Raw genomic sequence first — 18,549 nt, 5'->3', positions numbered from 1 at the left:
ATTCCCTGGAAGGTTCTTCCCCAGTGTGAACACAACACAAGCCAGCGTTCTCCGGAATTTGGGAGGCAGTGATGGTATAGGTGGAGGCAATGCAAGTCAGCTGTCAACACGGGGCCTGGCACATAGTAGGTACTCAACAGACTTTGTGGCTCTGCACAGCGGGACGAGCACTGCACTGGAAGGCAAGAGACCTGAGCTTTGGTTCTTTTGCTCCGTGATCTCAACGAGCCAAACCCTCTCTACGCGCCTCAGTTCCCACAGCAGCAAACAGCAAAAGGGCAGTCAGCGGCGGGGGTGGGGGGTCTTGGGGAAGTTCTGGAGGTACGGCAGACTCATTTTTCTTTCTGCGGCCAAACTCTCTTGACTTCCAATTGCTATCGACTTCCAATTGCTATCATGTTCCTTGGCAACCAAACCTGGTCAGAAATGAGCCCATGGGCCACACTGACTCCCCAAATGAGGGAATCAGCAGATTCTGGGGAGCACAGACTTGTGTTTAAATAGGGGTGCAGAAGACAGCTGTGGGCAGTAGGAAGATGACAGAGCATGGAGCCAGGGACAGGAGGTGGAGTCCCAGATGGGACACCAGACAGGTAGCTTCCCCTCCGTGGATTTCAGCGAGCCCATTATAAAACAGGGATCCTGCCACTGCCCTGTGCCTTCCCTGAGCACAGGAACTACACCCGTCAAAACTGCACCCCTGGGCCTGGTCATGCCCTGGGAAGCTACAAATGTTAATTTCAGCTCGAAAACCCTACACTTGCTGGCTCAGTGCAACGAAGAGGCTGGCTCCTAGAACATCAGCTGAACACTCACGGGGCACTTGCCTTCCTCCGTGCCCAGCAGAGACCGATATCCCCAAGAAACACACAGCCCAGGAGTACCATGCTCTCTGCTCTCTGAGGCTCATGCTCCCAACGTGGCAGATTTATCAAGGGAGGCTTGTGGGGGTGGTACGTGCAGGAGGCAAGAGCAGGCTGCCCTCCATCAGGTGGCCACCTCCCAGCTGTTTGGAAATGGCCACTTGCAAGGCCATGAGTCTCAGTGATGGACTCTCATTTTATCATTACCCACGTCAGAAAAATGCATCTTGAGGGGGCAGCACTGCACAAGTCAGCGCTGTAATCACTTACAGACCACGGAGGCCCCAGTCCTGGCAGTGGAGGAAGATTTATTGTGGGGATGGACGGAAAACAAAGAACAGTTGTGCAAACTTTACGGAGCCACATTATGGGAAATGCCTTTCCCATTTCCCACTGGTAAATGTGCTGGATGCCGTTTCCAAAGGGGGACTGAGCTCCGGTACCCAATCATGTACAGACACTGCGCCCGGCACGGCTCGCTGGGCTGAGCTGGCCTGGTCCGTGGTGCCCAGGCCTTGGCTGGCAGCCAGCTGCTGCTGTCTGCCCTGGTGGACCCAGGAAGAAGGCTCCTTCCTGGGCCGCTGCGTCCTCATCTGCCTATTGCTGCTCCCCCTCGCACGCACCCACCACACGACCAACATTCTAGATGTTAATGCTGATCGTGTCACTCTCCTGCTCAGAACCCTTCCACCATTCTCTCCCTTGCCCTCAGGACAGAGTCCAAGCTCTTCATACTGGACTTCAAGGCCCTTTAAGATTCAATTCCAACTACCATTTCTACTCCCAGCCACACGCACGGAACACACTCCAAGCACAAGAGGCTACCTAAGCCCCCCTCAAGGGCCAAGACTGTCACATCTTTTGCATATGCTGTTCCCTCTCCTTGAAATGCCTTTCCTGGTGGTCTGCACCTGGAAAGCTCCTACCCTCCCTTCAAAGCCCAGCTCTCATGACATCCTGGGGGAAGCCTTCTCCCTCCTCTGTGCCTCTGCAGCATTTGGTTAATTCCTTTGGCACCAGACCATTCCTCATTTGATGCTGCGCCTCCTGCTTCTAGCATCAAACCTGGCACAGTATGGGTGTCAATAAAGCTGTGTTGAAAAGGTGGCAGAAGTGAGGGGGGAGACAGCACAGCTGAGCCCAAGGCACTCTCCTGAGGGAGGGGAACAGGTAAGCTGAGTGTCCTGGGTCTTAGAGGTGACTGAGGCCATAGTGCTGGTGTGGCCCATCACCCCTTTAACGGATGAGGTCAGTCACTGCAGCAGGCCAAGTGAGGCACGTGAAGTTGGCTCAGATAACCCATCTGCCATCCTGTGGAGACAGAGCCTATTAATGCTCAATCATGAAGTTTACCATTTCCAGGATGTCCCTCTTAGAAAACATGTTCTGGACACTTTCTTCAAGTCACTGTTGATTTTATCTGACTTTCTCAGTCCAATAAGAGAATCATTTCAATTCCATTTACATTAAATTCAAAAGCTTTCTCTCCTTTTATTATTTTAAATTCAATTCAGAGGGCTGTGTTTTTTTTATCCTTAATTTTTTTCATATTCCATAAATCAGTGTGGAGTTCACAAAACTTGGCCAGTGTTCCTGGACCCTCAAGTTTGGTGCTCCCAGGAATTCTCATCTCTATGAGAGCTCAGGTTTGATGACTCAAAAAAAAAAAAAAAGAACTAGGGCTCCTGTTTTCAAGCATGGAGTATTTTGCCAGGCATGAGGTAAATGCTCCATATACATGATCTCATTTAATTCTCACAACACTCTCCCTTTTACACAGACAGGAAACTGAGGCTCAAAGAGGTCACGTGACTTGTTTGAGGTCTCAAGGCTGATTAAAGGTCAGAGCAGAGATTTTTTTTTTTTTTTTTTTTTTTTTTGTGGTACGCGGGCTTCTCACTGCCGTGGCCTCTCCCATTGCGGAGCACAGGCTCCGGACGCACAGGCTCAGCGGCCATGGCTCACGGGCCCAGCCGCTCCGCGGCACGTGGGATCTTCCCGGACCAGGGCACGAACCCGCATCCCCTGCATCGGCAGGCGGACTCTCAACCACTGCGCCACCAGGGAAGCCCCAGAGCAGAGATTTGAACCCCAACAGTTATCCTATACCTTTAGCCATTGGTCCACCCTGGCTCAACAAATTCTGGCTCAGAATTCAAATAAGATGGCGGGCGGGGAGTCAAGGATGGAGATGAGGTAGGGATGGGGAAGTGAATGGGAGTAGGAGGGATGGGGGATAGAGGTGGAAGGGAGAGGGGGGAGGTATGGGGGCACTGTGAAGCAGAGAAGGAGGAAGCTAGAAGAGCTGCAGACAGAGGCCTAAAGGCCAAGCACTGCATTTGGGGAGCATGTGGCTAAAAGGTTCTGTGCCCGATGGGAAACCCATCTGGGAGGGACACGCCTATGAGGGTGCTTGTGTACCCTGAGGCCAGGTTACGGGCAGGAGCCCTGGACTGGGAGATGGGGACTCAACTTGATCCCCTCTGCAGAGCCCTCTGCAGTTTGTGGACCACAGGTGTCCACCCCTCACAGAGACTCTTCTGGGATGAGCATCAGAAGCCCTATTTTACAGATACATTAACGGAGGCTCAGGAGTGAAGTGACTTGTCCAAGGTGGCACAGTCAGTGAGCAGCAGAGCTGGGATAAGTCTCCAGCTCCACCTGTCTCCTTCCTCTCCTCCTTCCCAGGCAAGCCTTTTCCATCTGTGGCCTCAGTTTCCCCCTCTGTACAGTGATGAGAGGGGGCCCTCAGGGCTCTGAGGTGAATGCAAAGCTGGAGTTTCCAGAAAGCCTCTCCTTATGAAGGTCCCTGAGTTTGATTTTTAAAAACTGGGGGAGATAGGAAAGCATCCAGTGTAAGCCAAGATCTGTAGAGCTAGAACCTTGGCTTCAAGAGGGGAAAGGGCATTAGCATCTGCTGAGCACCCAAGGAACACAGAGGGCTAGGCATTAATCCCATTTCACAGTTCAGGAAACTGAGGCTCAGCATAGCCAAGTGACCCATCCAAGGTCACATCCATGGCAGAGCTGGGACTTACAACAGCCTTTTCTGTTCCTTTAGGATGCTCATGACTGCATGGCCCCTGTGCTTTATAGACCCTCCCTCTTCTCCTTTCCTAATGCAAACTGCCCAGAGCAGTCAGACCATTTGTTGTGCACCCACTATGTTCCAGGCAGTACGCAACATCTCATGTATAGTACCTCATCGAAGCCTCACTACAGTTTTATTCCCTCCACTTTACAGGTAAGAAAACAGAGGCTTACAGAAATCAAGTTACTTGCACACAAACATAGGCTGCTAGGTAGCAAAGCCAGGTTTCAAATTAAGGCTTTCTTGCAGGAAAACTTCAAGCACCAGATTAGGGATGGATATGACCATCTTTAAGGTCCCTCCATTCTTGTAACCTTATGGGAAATTGCTCTGGAGGGCAGTGTCTGGGCAACCTCACACAGTGTCGGAGCAGAGAGAGCAGATGGCCACTAGGGCAGAGCCTCTGTACTAGGGAGCAGACTTAACTCCTCTGCCTCCAAGGCCAGGCCAGGTGCCAAAGAACATGTGGTCCCCAAGACACTCAGCCATACCAGGAGCACTGTTATAAATAGGGCAACATGTGCTGGGAGAGCAGGACACAAGGAGAAAAGGGGTGCCGAGGAGGGGACACTGGACTGGGTTGTGCAGGATGGTTAGGAGTTTGCTGGGTTGGGAAAGGCATTCCAGGCAGAGGTATCAGCAAAAGCCAAGGCCCAGAGGAGGGACTTCAGTAAGGGTTGTTAACGAGGGCATATCTGGATGCAAACTAGATGGCTGCCTTTGCTCAAAAAGGTTTTCCTACCCAGACCCTCCCGCCCCCCCACCCCAAGAACAAGATGAGGCTCAGGCCCCTGTTTCCAAAGTGGGTGAGCTTGACCTGGCTGGAACAGCTTGGCCTCTACGGGCTCATGTACAGGAGGCTCCTCCAGGGCAAGGGGTTTAAAACCATATTCAATTTTGCAGCCTTTTAATCTTACCAGAAACCCCAGCCTCCAGAAAGGGAGACTGTTTTCAGGTGACTTATTTATTTTTAAAATGGTAAAATGTCTTATTCTTCATCCCATGAGTGTTCTCTCCTCTCATATAGGACAAAAGACCCATCATGTCAGCATGGCAGGGACCTGCAGGCTCTCAAGATGATGGGGCGCTGGCTTGGGAAAATTAGTTAAATGCAGACGTCTATCTGCTTCCCTGCTCCATCAGGGCTCCACAGGGCCAGGCTGACTTTGATTCCCTCTGTGACCCCACAGCCCACCAGGGCCTGGCACACAGGAGGCGCTTGGCGTCAGCTTGCCGCATAAGTTTCAGATCTGGATATTCTCTCGACATTTGCAAGCAGACTGGTGATTCTCTGCCTGGGAGGTGGCTCGGGGTCATGGCTAGCACACAGTCTTTGGAGTCAGGCTGAGACCTGGGTTCAAATTTGACCCCATGATGCACTTGGGGCCTGAACTTGGGCATGAAATGGACTACCCTTTCCCCACCTGTAAAATGGGGATAATTTCAGTCTCCAGGAATGTTCTGAGTGCTGAGATCACACATGTGTGGAAGCCCTCAATACTGAAAGACACCCAATGAGTACTTCGGTAACGCTCCTGTCCCCCTTGACTGACTCAAACAAGCTTAAGCAGCCAGGCTCAAATCCTCAGCTCCTGGCTTCCCTCCCTCCCTCCATCATCCAGCAATAAGATCGCTAGAAGTCTCACATCACATCACCTTTGTCTCTGGACCCCTGACTCCTGGCACACAGGAGAGGCTGCTGCCCCTCCAGTGAGGCAAGTGTCTCAAGGGGAGGATTCTTCCCTCAGTTGAGGGTCACTTTCCCGCAGTCTAACTTCCCCAACTTTTGGTTACCGGCCCCTTCAGGAAACCCCCTGCCCACTGAAGCTGCCCCATTTGCTGTGCCATCCTGGACCCCCATCCTCTCAGGGCCTGTCTTCCCCCATGCCCTCTCCCTACGTGATGAGGATGGACTGGTAAAGCCACCAGCTCAGACATCTCGAACTCCCGGATAATTCCCTGGGATGAGCCTGAGATATTGAGATGAGTCAGGGGTGTCAGCTGGCCTGGGAACGTGCCCAACCCACTAGGCTGGTCTCAGAACATGGGGGCCGGAAGGAGCAGATGCCCTGGGACCCCACACACTGTGATGTGAGATGCACAGAGGACTCTACTCTGCTGAATAGAGAAGCTGGGCAAAGGCGGGTGGTAGAGGGCAGTGTGGCCCGTGGAATGGTCCAGGCAGCTGTGCCTGGTGATACAGAGCAGGCCATTGCGTCTCTGAATGTCAGTTTCTTCTTCTGTAAAATGGGCATGGTAATTCCTGGCTGGAGAGAGACTGTCTCAGAATATATTAGGTCTCTTCTCCCTCAGGACTTCCCATAAGATGCTATCCCGGACCCCCTGTCAAGTCTCTCTCTGAGGTATATCCCTGGTCCCAGGTCCAGTGGCACCTAGGACAGACTGGGCAGGGTAAGGGATGGGGACCAATGGTCAGTGCGGCTGCAGCTGCCAGAGGAACCCGGGCAGGATGTTAAGTCCAGCCTCAAGGCTCCAGCTGTGCATCAGAACTTGGAGGGCAGGGACTAGAGCCTCCTCCCTGTGCCTCTGCCCCGGCTCCCCCTTCTTACACCGAACAGCCACTGTCTGGCACCAAGCAGGGGCTCTGCATCGCTGGCAGACACCTGACCACAAGGCCACCAGCACATGTGATATCTCTGCCCGCCTCACCAACAGCAGAGGCTGCAGCAGTTAGCTGACCTCAAGTCCAGGTTCTACTCCTGACTGGCTCTTTTGAGCCTCAGGTTCCTCATTTGTAAAATAGCTGTCAAAGATCCTGTCCTAACCCCTAGGGCTAATGTATGAATCTTCAAAGACCATCAGTGTGAAGAGTGTGATTGGGGAAGATGAGAATTAACTAAGCAGTTCCCTATGTCATCTCTTTTAATCCTAATAACGACAGTCCTAAAAGGTAGCTACTATTATCACCCTGTTTTACAACTGAGTATGCTATGGTTCAGAAAGGTTAAGTCACCTGCCTGAGGTCACACAGATGGTAAGTGGCAGGGCCTGAGGTCGGTGTGACTCCAGACTTGGGCTTTCACCTGCCTTTTACACCTTCATGCTGCGCTCACAGCTTTGGTCAAGCTCTTCACAAAAGTCAGGGCTTGTTGTCATGATTATTTCATAAAACCCAAGGTTATAAGAAGTTTTCCTCTTTCTCCTCTGCCTGTCTTTTTCTCGATGTGGAGAAATGCAAACTCAGAGTCTGCTAATTTCTGCAGTCTCAGACAATCAGAATTCCAACCATCTGAGAGCCAACCTAAGAAAGCAAGAAAGTAATCTTTTCAAAGTTAACATCTTCGAGGCGTCGCGTCAGTATTTAGGTTGGACGTAATCTTGCTATCGTAACACAGATGAAACCCCAAATATAATAAGGCTAAGACAACTCCAACAACGTAAGAAACATAACAGGATATTGCAAAGAGATTAGGGAGCTTCCTCTGGACGGCATGGAAGGGCAGGGTGGGGGGCAGGCGGTGCAGCCTGGGGGCCAGTGAGGCAAGTCCTGGGTCCCCGGCTGAGCCTGAGGATGAACGGCCTGGGCAGAGGGGAGCTGGGCTCCTCCAGGCACCTCTGGGCCCGCCCGGTGCGGAAGCAGAGGCTCCGCAGGCTAAATGTGAACCAGCTGCGAGGATGGGAGTGTTACAGTTGGACGGGGCGGGGAAGGCTTACCTCATGAAAGAACTGTGGAAACGGCTGCTGGAAAGATAATAAAAGGATTAACTGCTATTTTAGTGGGCCATTTACTCTGCAATCAAAGTGTCTCATCTATTTCCTGTTCTCCAGAGGCTCCGGGTCCAAAATTCCTTTGTCTATTACAGCACATGGTAGCAGAGGCCTGTCATGAGAAATTAATAATTTTACAGGGAAGGGAGATTGTATTTATCTGGGGTGTGGGTTAGGGTCCGCCCCTTCCCCTGGGTTACCTACTGCACCAGCCTCACAGGAAGGGGGAGCACTCCCACTGCGGGCAGGGCGGAGCTCAGAGATCTCTGCTACCATCTCCAGAGGATGGCACCCGGCAGGGCTGGTACCTGGACCCCAGAGAATAATCAGTTTAACAGGAGAAGATATACACAAACAAGAGCAACACGGCTTAGCAACATGTGAGTTCAACTTCCACTCCAATGGTTACTAGCCGTGTAACCCTGGGCAAGTTATTTTTATCGTTGTTATCAATACTATTATTACTATCATGATTATTAGCCTCTATTATTATTGTTGTTATGGTTTGTCTCTAACTAGCTGTGTGGCCTGGGGTAAATTATGCAGTCTCTCTGAGCCTCAGTTTCCTCATCTGTAAAATGGGGATTAATAGTATCTGCCCCATAGGGTTGTTGTGAGGACCACATGGAGTATGAGGACCATGGGCTTAGAATAGCCCCCGCACACAGTCAGCACTCAGGAGCTGCTTGTTGGTGTTATTACCATAATCCTAAACCCCCTAAGAGGCAAGATGAAGTGTTCTCACAGCAGCAGGTGGAAGGCCAGCTGGACCCTACTGACCCCCAATGTGGGGTTTGTTTCTTCATCTATAAAAACCCTTGGTTTTACAGGACTCTTGTAAAGATTAAACGCAACCCTGGGTAAGTACAGACATGGCTTGAACATCACCTCCTGTATGAAGCCCTTCTAGATCTCTCCTCCCTGGGCTGATGCAAACTCCATCCCAGACCCTGTCACTCATCTCCACCCCCATCTCCCACGCATCTCTGACTGTGAGTGCCCTCAGGCAAAGATCTTGGCAGGTCCAGGTCTGTCTCCAGAGCCAGGTGTAAGCCAGTGTTCTGTGGAATCTGCTGAACCAAAAGAGATTCTGGCAGGCTGGCCCCAGAGAAGAAACCCTACAGAGAGATCCTGACACTGCTCTGAGTGATTTGAGCCTCTGTGACCCACTCACTGGGCATCAATTTCCCAACCTGGAAAATGGACAGGGAAGGACTAGATCATCTCCAAGGTCCCTCATGTCTAAAACAGAAACTCCTGGATGCTGCGATTCTACACGGGAGCCTGAGTGCGAGAAGGCCACTGACCACGCCACACCAGGGTTCAGGCCAGGCAGCCTCTTTGAGGACCCTGCATACACCACTGGGATCACCCCAGGAGAGAAGACATGAAGGAGAACTGTAGCCCGGCAGCTGTCAACTGCAGGATCTCAGAGAGAGACAGGACTGTCCACGGTCCAGGACCCTTACCCTGAGATGTCCGCTGGGCATCTCCTTCCAGGCAGGGGCGTGCCCTCCCACAAGGCACGTGTCACAACACCCCAAAGGAACGAGGGCATCGCCAGGAACCGGCCCAGCCACCAGTTCTGCCTCCAGCACATTCTCGGCCCAAAGACACACGATACAGTCAGCTTCTCAGCCTGTCCACTCCAGCCTCTCCCCATGACCCCAGCATGCCAACCCTCACCCTCACTTGTCTGCAGAGTGAATTCCTTCTCACCTTCAAGACCCAGCCTCCTCAAAGCTGAATAAGCTTGTCCAGAGGGTACCCAGCTCACAGCTCCACAAGCAGATGTGCTCCGAGGGCAAACAGCTGGTCCCAGGAGGATGGAGTTTATGCTGCTGGTTGCCCCTCCCTGGTCCTGCAAATGCTGCCCTGCATTTTGAGCAGGGACAGAGGTGCACCTCTCCCCGAGCTGCACCCCTTCCCAGGCTGAGTTCTCCATGAGGCAGGGCCCAGTGACAGCACACAAGTGTTGGAAGAACTCAACTTTGGCTGCAACACTGGCCCTGAAGACCAGATACACTGCTTCCTTCCTCTGCCTTACCCAAGCCCCAGCAGCTGGGAAGACGGAGCTGGGCCTTGGTGGCTCCATCAGCCCTTCCAATCCCAGGCAGGCGCCTGTCCTGGTGGGCTGGCTGGGCCCTGTGGGTAGGCACAGTGGCTTGGCTAAGGATATCAGGGACTAAGACTAATAAGTTTCTAACCTCTGATATGGATTTCCACCACAGTGAGAGGAGAACATGCAAATGACCACTTAGAAGGGCTGGAGGCCTGGGTACCTATATTTTGTGTGTGTGTGTGTGTGTCTGTCTGTCTCCCTGGAAAGCTTAGTTTCAACCTCAGCCAGAACACTGTAGGTGCTATCCAGGGCCTTATCTGCTAACCCTTGGCCTTACCCCAAAGCTTGCCCTGGGTACCCACAGCTCTCAAGCCGAATGCCTGTGTGGACCCGGTGCTCTCTGGAGGAAATCAAGCCTGTGGCTGCTCCAGGAGGCCCCAGAGCCTCCCTGGGAAGGACTCCGGGTGAAGAGCCAGTGCTAGGGGAGAGAGTACTCTCCATGACTCACCTGGCCATCGGCAGGTGTGACACTGAGCATTTGTATGTCAGAGAGAAGGCTGGCCGAGCCGCTTTGACCTCAGAGCACGTGTGTCACCACCTGAACGAGTGTGTGTGACACCAGGCCATGGAGGGTGGAGGATGGGGTACCTGGCCCTCCGCCAAGGCTCCCAGTGACAGGGCACTGACCACTGTGACCAGTGGCCGCATCCCAGCCAGCCCCCAGGGTGAGGAGCCTAGGCAGGGCTCTCCCAGGGCAGTGAGGTGGGTGCTGCTTTGCTGGGGGCGGCGGGGGCACAGCCCGGCGGCTGTGGGAACTCACCATGCACTTGTTGGGCTTCTCGCCCGAGTGCACCCTCATGTGGATGAGCAGCTTGTAGCGGGCATTGAAGGGCTTGTAGCGGCGCACGCACCCTGCCCAGAAGCAGGTGAAGTCCTCGCCCTTGCGCTGGTCAATGTGGCTCTTCTCAATGTGCCGCACCAGCTCCTCCTGCTGCTCGTAGGCTGCACAGCAGTCCACCCAACGGCAGGCCTGCCGCCCAGCCACGCCCCTGCCCGCAAGGCCCAGCCCCAGGCCTCCAAGGCCCGGGCCGGGCGGCAGCTGAGACAGGGGGTAGGGGGGCGGCAGGCCCTGCTGGTGAGGCCCGAAGAGCTCTGAGAACTCATCCGCGGGCTCCTGCTTCAGGAAGCCGGCCTTCCGGCAGGCTTCAAGTTGCAAACTGCCCTCGTGGCTCTCCGTGGATGCAGGGCTGGGCCGGGCCCTCTTGGGAGGGCCCCCCGGGTCTCCTGGCAGAGGGGGGCTCCGGAGTCCATTTACACAGGTGACCAGAGCTGTCTGGGAGGAGCGGATGATGGAGGTGATGTCGGAGGAGGCGCAGGGTGAGGCGGAGGCTGAGGATGCAGGGGGCAGGCCCAAGAGGCAGCAGCGCTTCAGGCCATCCTCGGGCAGGTGGGCCTCAGGTGGGGGGCCCAGGCCAGAGCTGGGTTCAGTGCCCAGAAGGTAGCAGGAAGGTGCGGGGTTGGCGAGGCCTCGGCCTGAGAGGTCCAGGTCTGTGTGCAGGCCCGTGGCTGGCGGGGCCCGGCAGTGGGCAGACAGGGGTGCGCGAGCTTCTGTCATGGCCCGGTAGTCAGGCAGGGACTCCTGCTTGATGTGCTGTGTGGCCGGGAGGCCTCCGTTCACATAGGTGGCCTGGGGCCTGGGCGACCTGGAAGACAGTACACAGGGGTCATCAGAGGGTGGGCACTCCACAGTGGGGAGGTCCGGACAGGGGACAGTGGGGAGCCTGAGGACCGAGGGGCGGAGAAGCCCAGAGCAAGAGAGGGAGGCTGAGGGCTGTCAGGACTGGTTGCCCGGTCAGCAGGGAAGAATGTGGAGGAAGAAGGGGAGAGAGAGGAAGAGGAGGGGGCTGGGCAGAGGTGCAAGAGAGGCAGGAGGTCTGAAAACGTGAATGTGCCGAGGAGGATGCCAGAAAGGAGCGCATTTCATCCTTTTATTAACTCCAGCCCACCCTCTCCAGCCCAAGTGCTATCCGTCCTGTCACTGAGGCCTCCCTGGGTCTGCCCTGTCCCCCTCCCCGTGACCTTCTAGTGACTTCTGGAGGAAGAAGGCTGAGGATGGCTCTTTGAGGGACACCAGGTCCAGTTTGTTTTAAATTCTGCTTACTTGTCCCTTAAATCTCTCTTAATTCTTGTAATCTTTCTTAATTCCTAAAAATGTGATGTTTTGCCCCAAGCAATCTGTTCTTTCCATTGTGAATATCAGCGGGTGGGGTTTGAATCACAATCACAGTGAGGAGTCATCCTAGGAAAAACTGAGGAAAAGTTTCTCGGGGGGAATGTCCAGAATTTCAAGGTCGTGAATGTACAAAATGAAGCTGTAGGCAGGCAGGCCAGGTGGGGCAGCAAGAGACCTGGGTTAACATCTCTTAACCCTCAGGTCTTAGCCACTCGCAGCTCAGCGAACCTTACTTAGCCACGTGGTCTGGGCCTCTCCCTGTAGCCCAGCGTCGAATGGTTCTCCTGAGGGTAAGGAGGGTGATGGGCAGGACCCAGCTGGACAAGATGCTATCATCATCACACGTGTGGTACATGCATTCCTAGAGGGGGCCTCTCCCAAATGTGGGACAAATAAGTGCAGGAAGAGATATCGGGGTCTGCCGGTCATCAGAGGACCCTGAGAAGGGGAGAGACCAGCAAGGTGACACTGGGCTCAGGGTCCGAGAAGCCCCAGGAGCTGGCTGGGCAGAACAGGAGGCCTGCTTATGTGCCCAAAGTCTGACTAGGATATCCCACGTGCCCTCACACCTGTCCCCATCCGAGACTCAGTCTTCTCACCTGTGAAATAAGGACTAACCCTCCCTACCTCAGAGGGAGGCTGCCAGGATCAAGGGAGGAAACAGATGCTGTGACAGCCCTCTGGGACTAGGACAGCAGGGTGAATGGTGCGATCAGCACTGCCATCATTAACACTGCCGTCCTGGGGCTCTTGGCAGCCACAGCCAGGGGTTGTGACTCCATCACCTGTCCCTCTGCTTCCCAGCGTGGCCCGGTAGCCCCAGCCCCTCCCTCTCGGGCTCCCTGCAGCTGTGGCACCCTCCGCTCCAGCCCTGAGGTGGAAGGGAGGGGACAGGACAGGGGAGAAGGAAAGCCAGAGCCCGGAGCCCTCCAAGAGCACCGGCTCCAACCCCATTGCTACCAAGAGGGCACAGGGCTCACTGCAGTCACAAGCAGCAAACCAGCAGCAGGGCTGGGACCAGAACCCAGGCTCCCCTTCTCCCTCCCGGGTGTAGAGTTCTCCTGTGTAGACCTAACCTGAAGTGCTCCCCGGATAGGAGGTTGGGGGAGGGGGTCTTCTTCTGTTTGGTTCTCAACTACACTTGAACAATTCTCTGCCTCCCTCACCAGAGACCTCTCTTCCCTCCCAGGAACTCTGCTGTCCAGAGAGCATGGTCACCAGGTGGAATCAGAAGGAGCAAACACATACCCCCCCATCTCCAGGGCTGGGGATCCTGGGCCCACCACTGCCAGCAGAAAGCTCCGAGTGGCTTAAAGATCGGATTTGAAGCTGTGACTTTGCGGAGCTTAAAAAAAAGTAAGTGCACAGCTGTTCCTTGCGTGGTCATGATCCTGGGCCTGGCAGAGGTGGGCATGGATGGGGAAGGGCAGCCAGGTAAGCATCTGTTTGAAGCAACTGCTTTAAAAACAGTGCCAGCTTAAAGCAACTGACACCAGAAGAGAACAGCTGTGGTGTTCTGTGACTGAAGTTACCCGAATAATCAACAGCAAAACCTCTAATGGCATCAGGCAGGGAGGGGGCAGCTCAGGCCTTAGGGTTTCCTGGCTCCGAATGCCAGCTAAGGCAGCCCCTCCCCTTGCCCTCAGTGTCCCTGTGAGGCCGGGCAGTGGTTCTGGCCCTGCTCTGCCGCTGAGCCCTGTACACCCCAGGCAAATCCCATCACATCTCTAGAAATTGTGAGTGTGGTCCCTAGAAAAAGTGGACAACTCCAGGCGCTTTCCTAGGGGCCGCCTCATGAATCCTAACAGTGTAACGGTGCATGGTAGCTGAAGGCATGGCCAAGTTCTTCAAGGGAGAGACTACTATCTGTTTGACACTTTTGAAAATGGAAGCAACTTGCCCAAGCCCTCAGAGGCAGGCAGTGATAGAGCGGGAATGTGAACCTGGATCTGTTTGAATCAGAGGGAGCCGCATAAACGGAGAGACCCCAAACACAAGGCAATCTGGCGGGAGGGAGAAGGCACAGGATCCAACTGGATATGGGAGAGAGGCTGGGCCCCTCTTTTTCTTTAGGAAAATGAGGGAGTTTGGGAGAGCCAGATCAGCAGCAGAGGTGGCAGCAACTCAGACTGATGCTGGCATAGGGTTCTGGGTACAGACTCTCCTGTGCCCTGTCAAATGACATTCAAAATGACAAATGATGTTTCTGATCGTCTCTACCAAAAGAGAAAAGAAAACAAAAATCCACTTCCTTAGCTTTCACTAGGTTAGTGTAGCTTCTGCCATGAGATAGAAAGAATTTCACTAGAGAAACTGGATGCTGCCAGGGGGGCCTCAGTGAACAATCAAGCAGATAAATGCATTTGACTGTCACCAAACAATGCACAGCTCCAAGTCTAAAAGATGCTTGCTTAACTCCTCATCATGTACTTGTGTCCCACTAAAATTCACAGGATGAAGTCCTAAACCCCTTTGTGACTGGATTTGGAGGTAGGGCCTTCAGGGAGGTAATTAAGGTTAAATGAGGTCATAGGGTAGGCCCTGATCCAACCAGACTGGAGTCCTTGTAAGAAGAAAAGACACCAGGGGTGTGCACACCGAGAAAAGACCGTGTGAGGACAGAGCAAGTGAGAAGGTGGCCATCTGCAAGCCAGGGAGAGAGATCTCAGGAGAAACCAAACCTGCAGACACCTTGATCTTGGACTTCTAACTTCCCTAACTGTGAGGAAATACATGTCTGTTGTTTAAGCCACCCAACCTGAGGCAGCCCAAGTAGACTAACACACTTCTGTAAATCAGAAGTCTCACTAATACCAAAGAAAGCCACAGAGAATTTACATTCTCAAAGAAAAATGGTTCCATGTGGGAAGAATAAGCATCCTGCTAATTAGTAATATCTCCCACCATGGAGCTCCCACTGGAAAGTAAACTCTGTCAGGGAGATCTCTGCTTCCTTCACCAAGGCACCCACCCCCGATAAATGACTGGTGAAGGAACCAATTGCAAACAGGCAACTGGGCCAGTTTTTAGACTCTGTGATCTGTGAGACAGGCCCCAGGCCAGCAGCTCCAGGCACTGGCTCAGGGCCCTAGGGCTGAGCAGGTGGGTGCAGAGGCCTGTCTGTGGTTGGCCTCTGCCTGTCCGCAGACCAGAGGGCACAGAGGCATGACTTGGATCCTGGGAGAAGCCGCAGGAGACAGAGTTCAGCCCCATATGCAATCTGGCAGAACATCTGTCCAGAGGCGAACATCACTTGTAATGCGCCAGCACTGAATGATGGTTACCTGGCAGAGTTCTATGGGGTGATGGCTTCCTGGGGCAGGAGACGCCTGGGTGGAGGAACCCCTCTCGGCTCTCGGAGCAGTCCAGAGTTCATCACTACAGCATGCGTGAACCCTGAGCTGGGTCTTCCCTCCCCAACCTCTCGCCCCATCCTCTGAATCTTTTTCTTCTTCTCAAATGACTGATTCTCTGTAAAGTCAGCTCAGCTTCTGCAACAGGGAAACACACCTCAATAAAGCCACTCCTGTCTCTCATGGGGCCTTGCAATGCTGAGGTCCAGAGCCTAGACCAGGCGGCCATCCATGTGCTACTGGGCTCCGGCTGGTCTCTGGTCCTCCTGTGCCTCAGTTTCCCTGTGTGTCCCACAAGCCAGGCAGACCAGGTGAGGACTGAAGGCCCTAGGTCTGTGGCTTCCAGCTACCGTCCACAGAAGGCAGCTGATGCGTGGGGTCGGAGCACATACCTGCTGGGGTGGGGGAAATGCAGCAGCCTCTCACAGGCTGAGGGGTGGCCCCGGGGTGGTGGGCTTCCTGCAGGGAGAAACAGGCCCTGGCGGCAGGGTGGGCCAGGGCCTTCAGCAAGGTCCAGGTCCAGTAGACTCTTCTCCGAGCCCAGAGTGCAGTGGCCGTAGCTCCCGTTCACTATGCAAAGAGAGACAGGAAAAGGAGACAAAGTGAGTGGGGATGGCCTGCAGAGGGCAGTCACGGGGGTACCGGGTGGGACAGAGTGCCCTTGAGAAACACTAACTGAACCCTTGCTGCATTCCAGGCACTGGGGACACCTATTAATTCCCATAATCACCAGCAGGATCAATAATAAGATCCCCAGTTCTCAGATGCAGATGCTGAGCTCCAGTGGGTAATTGATCTTGACACAAACACAGAGCACTTACAACGTACCAGACACTATCCGGGTGCAGGAAACACGGTGAGCTAGACACACACTCCTGCCTCTTGGAGCTTACAATCTATGATCCTGGCGTTCATTTGCAAGGCCATGGCTGGGGCTGGCTTCCCAGCAGGCCGGGTGAGCATCACTAACCTCTGTAGGTCAAGGAGGAGGTGCTCACTAAACAGCATGTGTTCTTCTTATCACCGAAGCTGAATCCACATTGTTTTCCAAACTGCATTACCCCATAGAAGCACAGTATACAGTTATTCACGCCTCTGTATGCTCCATGGTTCTTTGACAGTCTAACTATCTTATGCCCTGCCGTGCCCCACTCCTGGGATTTTTAGGAAGACAAACTGAGGCAGATGTGCCTCAATTAGCCTTGAAATCTACATAAAGCTCTTGAAAGCCCTTAAAAATTATATAAAGTATAACAAAAATGTTAGACATGGCTGTTATAAGCCACTTTGCCCTCTCTGGGCCTCCTTTTTCTCATCTATAGTATGAGGAGGGTTAATCTGAAGACTGTCTTCTTGGGCTGTCTGCCCAGTCACTTGGCAGGGTTACGCTAAAGAGGAAAGGGCTTTGGGGCCCGATGAGCCCAGTGTGAGCCCCTACTGCCCCCAACCAAGTCTGTGACTCGGACAGGTCCCTTCCGGAGGCTGAGTCCCCCTGTGTCAAATGGGGACAGCCACACCAGTTCTCCAGAGATGCTGTGAGGTGTTGAGAGCTGAGGTGCAGAGCCCTAGCCGAGCACGGGTGCCTAGTAGGTGGTGCACCTGGAGTGGAAAGTGCTCGTATTGTCAAAGAGCACTTTGAAAAGTATAAAGTGTCTGACAGATGCAATAAAACATTATTAACAGGCCCAAGGATTGTCCAGGGACTGTCAACACTGAGCGAGATAAATCATTAAGATGAGAAAAGAGCTGACATCAGCACACGATCAGCCCTGAAGCTAAGCAGGATGTGCAGGCCCTGACTCCACTGCCTCACTGGGGGCTCCTGCAGCCCTTGTAGGGAGAGATCAGTATTATGCCCATTGTACAGAGGAGAGAGCAGAGGCTCAGGAAGGCTAAACTACTCACCCAAGATCACACAGCTAATGAGAGTCTGGGCTGGATCTCTGGCTCAGGTCCATCAGACCCAAACCCATGTCTTAATCACTATGTAATAAAAAGTGGCCTCTTAGGAAGATAGAAGTCCAACCTCATCCTCAAGGATCCAGCTCCCCCAACCCTAATTCTAGCTTTACCCCACCCCCAGGCAGCCCCTTTCACAGAAGGCCAGACCCTCAGTGCTTACTCGCCACGTGCCCAAAGCTCCGAACACGCACTAGGCATTCACCTGACGAGAACTTTACAGTTTTCAGATGAGAATGCCATGCTCCCAAGGTCCCAGGGCAGGTGACAAGTCTCCAGACAAGTATTTCCTCAGAAGTGGACCTCTGGTCACCTTCCCAGGCCAAGCACTGGGCCAATGTCCTGCTGTGAGGAACGCTCACTCCTGCTGGCTTTGGCTGCTGCTTGGCCAGCCCCTCACAAGCTTATTTTTTAATAACTTGGTTGTTTTTTAATTAAAAAGAAATCCCTGGTAACAAATGTGAATGGCCTGAGTTAATGAGAGCCGGCTGCCGTTCATTTAACTCCTCCTCTGCAAGGCGGTCTCTGCCTTTTCCAAATTGTTTCTGCTTGTGATTTTATTGTCCCATTGAGGCAAACCCTGGGACTGGGCCTGAGAAAACTGTGGATGATTTTATGACCGTTAATAGCATTTGGAGCAAAGAGAGCTTCATCACCACACAGGGCTGTTCTGCCAGGGTCTTTCTTCCAGCGTCTTTGGGTCAGGGACGTGGTTCCAAGCTTCTTTCAAGGACCCACAAGGCCCGTTGGGGACCTCTGGGTTACCTACCCCTCCTTCCCACAGGAGAATGTACAGAGAGATGGAAGGTGGGGCCCCAGAAAGGTGCCAGGGAGCCCAGCATGTATCAAGCCCTATTCATCAGCCCTTCCTATTTGATCAACAGGAACATTTGATTCTCTTAAGTGTCCGTCCCTGTGAGGTGGGCTCATTACAGCCACTTTCCAGATGAGAAAAGTTGAAGTTTGGAGAGATTAGGTGCCTTCCACCAGGCTCTGGGGTCTGTAAGACACAGGGCCACAATTCAAACCCAGATCTCTCACATTTCAAAGCTCAAGTCCTGTCCTGCTGCCTCTCAGCCAACTGAAGAACGACTGGGGACCCCCACACAAGCATCCCTACCTTTGATTCCAATAAGATCATGTTGGGGAGCCTTTGGGGAAGTCAAAGTGCAACCGTTACAATGACCGCTAAACTTCAATCTTTGCAACAACTCTGCCAGGCGGTAAGACCACTCCGTCTCAGATGAGCATATGAAGAC

At 53.5% G+C, this 18,549-nt stretch overlaps 1 protein-coding gene across 1 annotated transcript in view; it reads right to left on the bottom strand.

The window, feature by feature from the left end:
• Positions 1-18,549, bottom strand: part of GLIS1 (GLIS family zinc finger 1) — a 226,285-nt gene that overhangs the window by 73,247 nt on the left and 134,489 nt on the right. Inside the window, exons 3-4 of the mRNA XM_059062998.2 lie at positions 15,724-15,901; positions 10,566-11,448 (exon numbers count right to left, since the gene is read on the bottom strand). Of these exons, the coding sequence (XP_058918981.1) occupies positions 10,566-11,448; positions 15,724-15,901 (1,061 nt within the window). The remainder of the gene's footprint in view (positions 1-10,565; positions 11,449-15,723; positions 15,902-18,549) is intronic.

The sequence above is a fragment of the Kogia breviceps genome, chromosome 1 (genome assembly GCF_026419965.1).
Source record: "Kogia breviceps isolate mKogBre1 chromosome 1, mKogBre1 haplotype 1, whole genome shotgun sequence".
Classification (NCBI taxonomy): domain Eukaryota; kingdom Metazoa; phylum Chordata; class Mammalia; order Artiodactyla; family Physeteridae; genus Kogia; species Kogia breviceps.
This window is presented reverse-complemented; position numbering and strand designations above follow the sequence as displayed.